Raw genomic sequence first — 12,200 nt, 5'->3', positions numbered from 1 at the left:
GTCAGTGAAAAATGAGGAACCCGCCCCAGGTACACTCTTCTCGAACACACTCTTCCCATCTGCTGCAGTCGCGGTGGATCCTTTCACCAGGCTGCAAACATTCAGCTCCCGGAGATGTGATGCACTGACTGTTTCCCTGTGTGTGTCTTACTTCAGCCCCGTTTGACGTGGTAGATAAATGGTCTATTCTGTAAACTTTATGCTAGTGGGAATGAATTATTTGCATGTCTGTCTTGGCTGCCGCAGACTGTTCAAACGCATAGCCCTGTTTGTTTTCTTTTTGCAGTCTAGAAAGGCAAGCAGACTGAATTATTGGCAAATAATTCATTTCTAACACCGGGGATGTTCAGGAAACATCTATTTCTATTTTCCTTTTCTGATAAATCACATCGAACCATGTCTAGCTGGACTTCCAGAGCTGTTTGAGAGAGTCAGCTGAGGATGTTTTGGGCAGGCCCAGGAATGAGGGGGGCGTGGGGGGTTCCCGGCAATGGTGCCATTCTTTTGCCTGACCTGGAAGCTTCTCTATCTTTGTCTGACCGATGGAACCATGTACACTTCTTGGTGCTAAAGAGCATGTTGATTCTCACAATACAGACCCTGTCAAAGCCCTTTAGTCTAAATGTAAATAATTCAAGACTAGAGAGAGAGTCCTCTTGGGGGAGCAGGGATAAAGGAAGCATCGTTGCTTGTGGCAAACAGGAGGTCATAAAAATGCAATAGCGTTTTTACGACAGCACATCACAATGGTCTTTATTACCTTCTGCCCTAGAACAAGGCTCTTAGAAGACAGAATGGTGAATCCATCCCCTGGCCCATCTTCGGAGGTGGAATTTGAAGTTCCTTCTTTATCGCTGTCCTTTGGTTTGGACTGTTGGTAGAAATCAGAAGGACAGATGGGAACTAATCCAGAAAAAGTCCCAAGTGGCGTTATTAAGTTCATCCTGTGGCTGTTGACCACCTTGGATGTAAAGGAAGTGGTTAGGGGTTCCTTTCAGTGGAGGGAAGCAAGGACAAGGATACGAGGGAAAGAAAAGGGTACGGCCCCAAAGAAAGAGTGTTAAAGGAGTTCAGAGGTACCTGTATTCCTCACTCCAATCTGGACACAGGTGTGTTATTCTTGTCCTCAGCAATGCCTACAGCTTATGATGGCAAGCCTCAGAGCGAAGTGGGGTCATTCCTAGCCCACTGTTCAACCTCCCTTCTCCCTAGGATTTCCCTGGGGCACGGAGGCAGTGGAGTGAACCCGTACAAACCTTTTGTGTTATCACAGAGGTCTGTGGAGTGGAAATGTGACAACCCTTGCAGCAGCGTTGTCCAGTAGAAATTTCAGTGATCACAGAAATGTTTTATGCCTATTGAGCACTTGAAATGCGGGTGATGTAACCAAAGAACCGGATTTTTAATCTGATTTAGTTTTAATGAATTCCAATTCAAAGAGCACATGTGGCTAGTGGTTCTGGTACTAGGCGGCATAGGAAAGTCTTACTCTGTAAATGGTATCTGGCAGCTGTGGCTACTTAGCACATCTCACTGGCTAGACCCAGGGGACTGTCTGTGGCAGACACACAGTCTGTAGGAGACAGAGGTGTTTTTGTGCACGGTGAGGAGCTCTAAAGAGAAATGATAAACTCCAGGCTATCATCTCTCACTTAAGATTTTGACGGGGCCAGTGGAAGCATCTGGCAATGTGATGACCACCCGTGCTTTGGCTTTGGAAACCTCTAGTAGACCCTGCTTGGTGGTTTAAGTTCTTGTCCCAGAGGCCCCTTGCCATTTTCTCCCAGTGGGGAGAGTCCCCAGCCCATCAGCGACGCTGGCTACACCCTCATCTTCTGACTGTTTCAGCTTCTCCTGTTCTCTGAGAGTCCCTGGATCACACAGCAACCTGGGCTCACCTTTTTGGACGTCCGTGGTTTGGCTGCCTTAGATTTCTTGCCTCCCTTCTTGCCCGATGCCGCCTTCCTTCCCCTTTTCTCCGGGGGAGGGGAGAGGATAGTTTCCGACTTGCCTTTGGTCCCTCGCTTTTTGGCCAGAAGTTCGGGGTGAATTCTGGGCAGGACACCTCCACTGGCGATGGTCACTCCTTTTAGCAGCTAGAAAGAGAAACGTGTGAACTCAGGCAGCAAAGAGCTTGTTGGTTCCGGATTTAATACTGTTCTAATTGATGGCAAAACAAGTGTTATATCTGGCCTTTGCTTTCCCAGAGACACTGTGTGATTAGTGGTTTCACTGGCTTTCCTGTTTCACCGGTAGAGCGTGTCTCTGTAGGTATCCAGGCATCCCATGGTCTCGTACAGAAAGCAAAACAAGGAAGGCACAAGGAAAAGGTGGAGGGGTTGCAGCCAGCAATGTTGCCCAGGTGTGGAATTCTAGACATAAAGGAGGATAAAGAGCTTTGCAGGTGGAGAGCTTTGCTTGACAAAACTGGGTTCAAAGGTCCATGCTAGGGCTAGACCCAGCTAACAACAGATTAGTGGTCTCCATGCTCTGGGGATCATGCATTCCATCTGTAAAGTACGCTGGACTGTGCGCCTCTCCATGTTTACTTTGTACATAATTGACATGTGCTGCTGCATTAGCAGTCTGCACATCCCAAAACAGCTCGGGGACTCCAAGGGTGGTCTGCAGCCAGGACTGGCCCATAGATAGGCAATTACTGTCCAGGACAAGAAAAGTACAGATATGGCAAGGAAGAGCCCAGAAACTTTTAAAGCAAGCTAACAAAGGTATGGTATATCTACTGGATCAAATAGCAAAGAATTGTGGCTTGTGGTTTGTATGTTTTTGTTTTTTTATTTTTTATTTTCATTTTTTTAAAAAAGATTTTATTTATTTATTTGACAGAGGGATCACAAGTAGATGGAGAGGCAGGCAGAGAGAGAGAGAGCAAGAGAGAGAGAGGGAAGCAGGCTCCCCGCTGAGCAGAGAGCCCAATGCGGGACTCGATCCCAGGACCCTGAGACCATGACCTGAGTCGAAGGCAGCGGCTTTAACCCACTGAGCCACCCAGGCACCCCTGTTTTTGTTTTTGTTTTTAAATGTTTCTGGCAATTAGTTTTTATTGTATTTTTGGAAATTATCAGCCCATGATGGACTGGAAATAAGAGCTGATTCTTCACCACACACAGTTTGAGAAGAAAATGATTAGAATAAAAATTCTTACACCATCCACCATCCATCTCACATTTCCCGGGGGAGGCATTCACAGCACTTGGTAATTAATTCTATGCTAAGACGAAGATTCTCCTGCCCTCATCAGAATAAATCATCAATAAAATTCAGGTGAAGAAACCATGAATAGCATCTCTGCACTGTATCTTCCGCAGCCACACAACAGAGCTCGCTTATAGAGAAGAAAAGGAGGTCTGGCAAGACCCAGAGTAGGTAATGGGTTTATTCCAGAAGCAATTTTCTCTCTGAACGACTGAGCTACCAGAATTGGTTCTTCTCTTACAGAATCTGAAATTTTATTTCTTTTTTTAAATTTTGTATTAATATGCTTGGGAACTGTAGCAGGAATGATAACATAGCCAACCAGGTCCACGAGCCGTTGTGTGTCCAGCAAACATGGCTTATCGTGGTGTTTCAGACAAGACGTACCTGGTTGAGCTCCTCATCATTGGCCACTGCTAGCAGGATGTGTCTCGGTGCTATCCGGGCCTTCTTGTTGTCCCTCGCGGCATTCCCAGCCAATTCTAGAATTTCCGCTGAAATCACAATGGAGAGTTAATAGGCAATCACAGAATGGGGTCTGAGATTTCTAGAGCTTTTCTTTGGAAATGGTCTTTGAATGTGATCACATTGATGCCATTGTGAGTTTTAAAGCCAGGGCCTGGAAAGAAACCCAGAAAGCTGGAAAGAACTCAGGTTACAGATGACGACAATATTTTAGCAAGTCCTGCTCTATGATCCCATGGCAGTCTTCCAGCGGCCCTAAACATTAATTCTCCCTCATTTTCCTTAGCATCTGGACCGCTGACATTTTGTTGAGCCCACCATCACAAGAGAAAAAGGTGTTTCCCAACCTGCCTTGTTGATAATTGTGGTCATGTGACTAGATTCTGGCCAATGAGAGGGAGGCGTCCTCCTGTGCAGTACTTCTGGGAAGTGTCCATCAATGGCGGGACTGTGCCCTCCTTCCCTTTCTGCTGGCAGACTGCGGACGTGATGGCTGGAATTTGGCCCAGAGGAAGAACAAAACAGAAGGAACTCAAGTCTCTTGTGATGGTGGAGGCTCCTGACTGGCCTGTCCTTCCTCCTGGACTGTCTTCTTTTGTATGAGAGAGAAGTAACCTCTCCTGTTTAAGTCACAGGCAGCAGGAGCTAATGCTGACCAGTATGGAGCCCTAACACAGGACTGGAGTCTCTTCTAGTCTCAGGAGAGCAGGGCCATCTCTGAAGAGGATAGTGATGTAGGCAGAGTCTATCTTTGATGCCCACTGGGACATCTTCCAGAATCTCCTTTTCCTCTTCACTTGATGCCCCAGGTCCCTCCTGTCCTAAAGGAAAGTGAATGGGAAGAACTAACTCGTACTCTGGGATGAGGAAATGTTTAACCCGGAAAGTGAATTCTGAATGCGGGATACCTACAAGGCTTGGAAGGAAGATATTTGGGGTTTGGGGGGTTTCCACATATCCCTCAGGATCCTACTTTACCAAACATGTCATTTGACAAATGTGAAAGGGCTGATAAAGAGGAATTTTCCTACAATTCTCTTACATGTCATCAAAATTTTTAGTCAAAATTAAAAAAAAAATCTGTAGAATTGGATCATACCATCTATATGCTTTCCTCCTTTCCTCTCTTTCTTTCTTCGTCAACTTCAGACGGATGGTCTGCTCATCAAATTTGTCCACCTTCGAAAGTATTAGTGAAGCTTGAAGGAAAAATTCCTTCACTTAGAACGCTAGAGGCATGTGCCAATGTGTTGTCTTACTGACACTGTGGTGGCGAAGTATGTGTGTTGGGAGAATTTGCTGGTATAATGGCATAAATACTAAGCTCTAAAATTAACAGGCAATTCTGTGTGAGTCTTTACAATCAACCTAATTTCAAATAAATAGCACATGAAATTGCCATCACTCATAAAAATCTATGGCAATAAAAAAACTGCCTAAGTATGCCATATTAACTAAGCAAATGTGATTAACAAAAAATTAGAATAAAATACGCATTAGAGTTAAATATTTATATAGAATTTCCATAATGAAAAGTTGTAAATCACTGCAAATTCATTCTCACAAGATCTTTTCCAGGTTATTAAGCAATGAATATCGTGTTTACCCACAATCCATTTATACATTGGCCGTGTTTTCAGAATCAAAGACTGGGGGATGGTAGTTTGAGAAGTATGACCACGCTTGTTGGGACGATGGGATAGAGTATTGGAAATTCATGCCCTGTTAGGTCATCTGGTTGGCTAGTTCAAGCTGCTGACCAACCCTTTTTTCCCCTGAAAGAAGAGTATCCATCACAAAGAACTGTAGTGATGAAGCTTTCACAAATAGGCTGGCTTTTTCGACTCTAGGTTAAAATGTACAGCTCCCCATTTGCACAATAAAAAGGAGTTGCCTGCACCTGCTCATCTAGGGGGTTCCATCCCTGGGGGGAAGGAGGACTCCTCTCAGCCCTTTTTCTAGATTGGGTGGGGGAGGTCAAGGAGCCCCCCACTTTTAAACTTCTGAGCCACGGAATTTAATTCAGAATCTGGGACTACCACTTTCCTGCCTGTGTCTCCAGCACTTAAAGAAAGATGTTAAGCACCCTGCCATGTTCTGCAAATTAGCTGTCAGCAGGAGAGGCAGGGTAAATGGGAAGCCTGACAGACTTGGAGCCTTCAGGAAGCTCCCTGAGGTTGGGCTATTTTCAACTTGACAGACAGGATGCACACACATTGGATTCACAGACGGACAGCCTGCCGGAATCCAAGGCAGCACGGCCGGCCAGCATGCCACTGGACTCCTGGACTAGCCCTTTCTGAAATCAGAGAGGAGAGAAAAACCTCAATTCTGTACTCCAGCAGAAAAACAGAGGTAGACTTTTGCTGTAGAAAGAGAAAAACTTCTTAACAATACACAGCTGAAAATCTAGACCAAGGACTTCCCTGTCGCATAGGTGGTCTGATTGTTCCTCAGGACAAGGACTTCATGGTTTAAATGTCTGAAATAACATTATTATTAATATTTTCCAAATGTTATTAGGACTCATATATTCACATGAATGATAAATGTTTGTTACATTCTTGAGCGATTTTATTGATTTTGAGAACATAAGTATCCTTTTATTGGCAGTTAGTAGGAAAAATGGATTTCTATAGCACAAATTTGTTTCGCTGAAAATTTTGTGGGAAGATGATTATTCTGTGAAGTGGTGGAGACTTCCTTGGAAGTCTATAGACTTCTATATTCTTGGAATTCACACTTTCAGCAATAGGAACCATCTGGAAGATGGCTTAGAATCTGGTCGTTAAAAAAAAAAAAAAAAATTTCTGTAGCCAAAAGGGATTTTGGAAATCTCATCATGCACATAATCTCAGAAGAGATGGGTCCTCTCGTTCTGTCCACAGTCTGACCAGCATTGGCTACCTGAGCCCACGGGAGCCCGGAAATAGCAGAGTGACTGCAGGGCTGGGGCAGAGGGCACGGTGTGGCCACGCCTTCAAGACTGTCTCCTTCCTCAGCCCCTTCCTTCCTGCCCATTTGCCCATGAGGTGATGATGCCCCCAGGGGTCTGTCTGGGCCCTCTGGTCTGCCCAGGCCATGCAGTCTTCCAGGGAAACCCCATCCATTCACGGCTCTAGCTTCTCTGTGCCACCAGATCCGCACCTCCGGTCCTGATGGGATGTCCCCCGTACAGCCTCCCCTGGCTGTTCCACAGGTAAATCGAACTTACCACATCCCCAAATCCAAATTATTTCTTTGGGGGTGGCAGCTCTAACTCCATGCAGTTCCTCCCAGAGATCTGCAAGTCCTTCCCTCCATCTGCCCTTCTCACCTCCTCCTGGCCTCACGAGTTACACCTCTTCTCCATACCTGCTGCCTGAGGGCCCGAGTTCAGGCCCTCTGCTCTTTGAGCCCAGAGAGTGATCATGTCTGCCCAAATGGTTTCCTTGCCCCCATTTTTGTCTTCCTCCAGATCCATGCCAACAACACCACTGCTGGCCCATAGGCACCTTTTTACAAATTCCAGGTCCCTTCTGCCAGACACTTTGCTTCCCTGATTTTGTCAGAACAACACCCTTTACTGCCATCTGCTGGCAATCCTCATAATAAATATACAAATCTTCGAGGTTATGAGCAGAATGATATTCCCACACGAGTGGAATGTGTGTCCTTGCACAGTGTACAACCTGTACAGCCATACATGTGGCCCTGGATGCCAAAGTCATCTTTTCAAAACATAAATGTAATAAATGAAAATCATTAGATAAACAAATGTTTGTTGTTAAATGGAGAGACCCAACTGTCTGGAAATGATGTAAATGATGGGTTTCTATGTGACACAGTGACTTAAGGTACCTGGAAATTCAAGGTCTTTTAAAGGCCTATTTGTCCTATCAATTAAAAGTATATTATAGAACATTTCCTCACTACAAAAATTATTTAAATTATTCACTTTTAATATCTTACATTTATGTTATATCTATTGTTGGTAAATACAAAACTATTTTCCAGGATTGGGGGCTTGCTTTTCAGTCCATCTTCCCTCACTTCTATTAGAGATGTGAGCTGGACCAACATTTACAGAGGACACACTGAAATATGAATGTGATGTCCATTCTGGGAAGCTTGAGTATGTCTCAGGTGGAAGGAACACTCTAGATGCACAGTTCGGCATGCCTCTGCTACCAGACTGTGCAACCTCCTCCCCCTTTCTTGGGACTTAGAAACACTGCATGGCTTTAACATCCTGGTGATGTATGAACCAGGGCCCAACCTGGCAGCCAGTCCGGAGAAATTGGGCAAGGCAGACTGCTTTCTCTTGCCCATCCACTGTGGGTATGAAGAGCATGGTCTGCTGTTGAGATCAGGGCAGGAGAGAAGAGCTGAATGGTGAGACTTATAAGCTCTTTTACGAGGTTCGGTAAGGAGAGACAGCAAAGGTGATGCTCTGTGGGTAGGATGGTGTTGCCCAGATGCTGATGTGTTCGTATGGGGACACTGTAATGTGCTCATCTGTACCCAGCTGTCCCTCTGCTTCTGGGAACCAGAGGGGAGACCTACCCCCTTCGACCAGAGCTTCCAGCCAGCTCCGGAGGCCCCATGGGTCCTACTTCCCTGATGGGCCCCTTGTCTCCAGCATCTGCAGCTTCTCTCCCTCTGCCTGGGAGGCTAGATCATTGTCAGTGCCAGGATATTCTTTCCTGCTTTGTTGAAAACTGACCATATAATTCTGGGTTCAGTTCTGGGTTTTCTATTCAGGTCCACCGATCTACGTGTCTGTTTTCCTGCCAGTACCATGCTGTTTGGATGACTACAGTTCTGCAGTTTTATAACTTGAAGTCTGGAATTATGATGCCTCCAGTTTTTTCTTAAGACTGCTTTGGCCATTCAGGGTCTTTCTGTGGTTCCATACACATTTTAGGGTTGTTGGTTCCAGTTTCGTGAAAAATGCGGTTGGAATTTTGATAGGGCTTGCGTTAAATCTATAGATTGCTTTGGGTAGTGTGGACATTTCAACAATACTCGTTCTTCCAATCTATTTCTTTTTGTCACCTTCAATTTCTTTCGTCAATATTTTATAGTTCTCAGAATACAGGTCCTTCTCCTCCTTGGCTAAGTTTATTCCTAGGTAATTTATTATTTTTTGGTGCAATTGTAAATGGGGTTGTTTCCTTAATTTCTCTTTCTGTTGCTTCATTATTAGTGTATAGAAATGCAATAGATTTCTGTACATTGATTTTATATGCTGCAACCTTACTGAATTCATTTATCAGTTCTGGTAGTTTTTTTGTGGCGTCTCTAGGGTTTGCTATGTAAATATGTTATCTGCAAATAGTGCAGAAAGATTTACTTCTGGCCAACTTGGATACCCTTTATTTCTTTTAGTTGTCTGATTGCTGTACGTAGGATTTCCACTTCCACTACTACTATGTTGAATAAAAATGGTGAGTGGACATCCTTGTCTTGTTCCTGATCATAGAGGAAAACCTCTCAGTTTTACCCCATTGAATATGACATTTGCTGTGGATTTTTCATATAAGGCTTTTATTATAGTGAGGTATGTTCCTTCTAAATGGACTTCTTCAAGGGTTTTTATCATGAATGGATGTTATACTTTATCAAATGCTTCTTATGCATCTATTGAGAAGGTCTGATGGTTCTTATCCTTTCTCTTACTGATGCAATGTATCACGTTGCTTGATTTGTAAATATGAAGCCACCCTCGCATCCTGGGGATAAATCCCAGTGATCATGGCAAATGCTTTTCTTATGTATTGTTGAATACATAAGTTTGCTAGTATTTTGTTGAGAATTTTTGCATCTATGTTCACCAGAGATATTGGCCTGTAGTTCTCGCGCGCTCTCTCTCTTTTTTTGGTGCTATCTTTATTTGGTTTTGGTGTCAGGGAAATGCTGGCCTCAAAGAATGCATCTAGAAGTTTTCCTCTTTCCTCTTACATTTTCTGGAATAGTTCGAGAAGAATAGGTATTAACTTTTCCTTACATGTTGGGTAGAATTTTCCTGTGAAGCCGTCTGGTCCTGGTCTTTTGTTTGCTGGGAGTTTTTTCATGACTACTTCGCTTACTCTGTTCAAACTTCCTACTTCTTTCTGTTTCAGTTTTGGAATGTTATAAGTTCCTCGAAATATATCCATTTCTTTTAGGTTGTCCAATTTGTTGGCACATAGTTTTTCGTAATGTTCTCTTATAACCCTTTGTGTTTCTGTGGTGTTGGTTGTTTTTTCCTCCCATTTGTGATTGTTTGAGCCATCTCTCTCTCTCTTTTAAATGAGTCTGGCTAGAGGTTTATCAATTTTGTTGATCTTTTCAAAGAATCAGCTCCTGGTTTCACTGATCTGTTCTAACATTTTTTTAGTTTCTCTATCATTTATTTATGCTCTAATCTTTATTCTTTCCTTTCTTCTGCTAGTTTTGTGTTTTGATTGTTCTTCTTTTTCTGGTTCCTGTAGGTGTAGGGTTAGGCTGTTTATTTGAGATTTTTCTTGTTCCTTGTGGTAGGTCTTTATTGCTATGAACTTTCTTCTTAGGACAGCTTTTGCTGCATCCCAAAGGTTTTGGACTGTTGTATTTTCATTTTCATTTGTTTCCAGCTACTTGTTTATTTCTTCTTTGATTCCTTGGTTGACTTCTATGTTTACCTTTTTGAGGAATCACAAACTGTTTTCCACAGCAACTACACCAACTGACCATCCTACCAGCAATACACAAGAGTTCCAATTCTCCACATCCTTATAAAAAATTGTAATTCTTTTAATAACCATCCTAATGAGTGTCAGGATAAAGTTTGAAATGTACAAAATAAAATACATAGGATGGCAAAGAAAACCAATGACGCTGAAATGTAATTTTCAAAGTATTAAAAAATCTGCAATATAGTAGTCACCTAGAGAGAGTACGGCCCTTAATGCCATCTGCCCACGATAACCCCATCTGTACCTCCAGCTCTCAGCTCCCTGCTGGCTCCAAGCATGCCTAGAAGGGTTTCACTCAATAACAGCCACAGCCCTGGGGCGAGCTGTGACCATGGATCCCCAAGTGAAGCCCCTTTCATGCACTGTCTTAGGTAATGCTTACCATGATGTTGTGAGGGTAAACCTATATACCTCACAGTCCTCAGCTGATAAGTGGCAGAGCCAGAATTTGTCCTCCCGGGCACCTTGCAGGGCCCGCACTCAGCCCCTCCCCCTGCACCCGGTTTCTCCACCATTGTTTCGGGCTTCAGCGACAGGCACCAGTCTCACACACCAGCTGCTTGGCTCTTCTTATCCCCTTGGCCAGTCCTCTTAGATGGGGGTCCCCTTCTCCACTCTTCGACCAATGGCAGCTTGGGTTGAGAGAAAGTAGCCAACCCAAGGCTCAAAGGTTCATGCCATCGTTGATGCCCTTCTCCTCATCCAATCCATCATGGAGCAGAGCTGACTCTACTTGCCCCGCCCCCGCCATATCTCCCCCAGAAGTCCATCTTTTCTCATCATCCTCTCTGCACACCCCTGTCCTGGCCACTATCAATTCTCAAAGGTGACATGAAAACGGCCCCAGTGGTTTCCTGCACTCTGATCTTGCTTCCTGCCAACCATTCACTTAAAGTCCAAGTGATGTCTCCCAGATGCCACTGCCTCCCTTCTACACGCATATGTCCCTGGGAGTGCATAACATATTCATTTTCATCATGACCTCAAGGACCCGCCTGCCCATTCCCCATCTTGTCCCTTACCCCCTCCCATTGCCCAACTCTGCTCCAGGCACGAACCTCCTCCAGGTTCTGGAAGGGGCCACATACTTCCTCTAAACTTCGGGTCTTCACTCTTGTTCCTACCCCACCTGAAAATCTCCCCCACCCTAGCTCAATCTCCCATCAGAATCAGCTTAATTCCTACTAATTCTCCACTCTGCCTGCCACCAAAATCATTTGGGGGAGCTTTAGAAAAATCCTGATGCCTAGAACATACTCCCATGAGAGCCTAGCATCAGAATTTTAGATCAGTCAACTTAAGAAAAACCAGAGCTGCGAACCCAGTTTCGGTCCTAACAACTCTTATTTGACAAGGGGCAGCCTCTGGCACCCCAACTCCACACATGCTTTCCAGAGCTCTGGTAACTTCCTTGCCCAGCACGTATGTGGCTTATTTTGCTGTGCTTCATGCTCTCAGCCTTGCTGCTCTGCCAGCCCTGCCTTCCGAGGCAGGAGCTGCTGGCCTCTGCTTTCCTCTGGATCTTCAAGGCCTGATCCGAAGGAGAAGGTCAGTCGAGATTTGTGTCATGGATGCTGAAAGTCGTCTCAAGGGTGACAGGATGCTCTTGTGCTTTGAACCTCTTTTCCTAAACAAAACCAACTGATGGCTGCCACCCCCACCCCAAAAGTAACAAAACACCCCATTTTACTTCCTCAACAATGGTCTGCAAATTCTACTAATCAGGATTCATTCCTTTGGCTTAAAACTTTTTGTTTCAGTAGAATGCAAGTGCCGCCGGAAAATGTAACACATGAACCGAGTTAGTCATTATCTTTGCCC

The 12,200-nt window shown here is 44.5% G+C and overlaps 1 protein-coding gene across 1 annotated transcript in view; it reads right to left on the bottom strand.

The window, feature by feature from the left end:
* LOC132016383 (core histone macro-H2A.2) overlaps positions 1-12,200 on the bottom strand; it is a 42,896-nt gene that overhangs the window by 8,591 nt on the left and 22,105 nt on the right. Inside the window, exons 3-5 of the mRNA XM_059397629.1 lie at positions 3,604-3,710; positions 1,899-2,096; positions 761-871 (exon numbers count right to left, since the gene is read on the bottom strand). Coding sequence (XP_059253612.1) covers positions 761-871; positions 1,899-2,096; positions 3,604-3,710 — 416 coding nt within the window. The remainder of the gene's footprint in view (positions 1-760; positions 872-1,898; positions 2,097-3,603; positions 3,711-12,200) is intronic.

Source organism: Mustela nigripes, chromosome 4, assembly GCF_022355385.1.
Source record: "Mustela nigripes isolate SB6536 chromosome 4, MUSNIG.SB6536, whole genome shotgun sequence".
Taxonomy (NCBI): domain Eukaryota; kingdom Metazoa; phylum Chordata; class Mammalia; order Carnivora; family Mustelidae; genus Mustela; species Mustela nigripes.
Note: the sequence above shows the minus strand (reverse complement) of the source record. Positions and strands in the feature narration are given on the sequence as shown.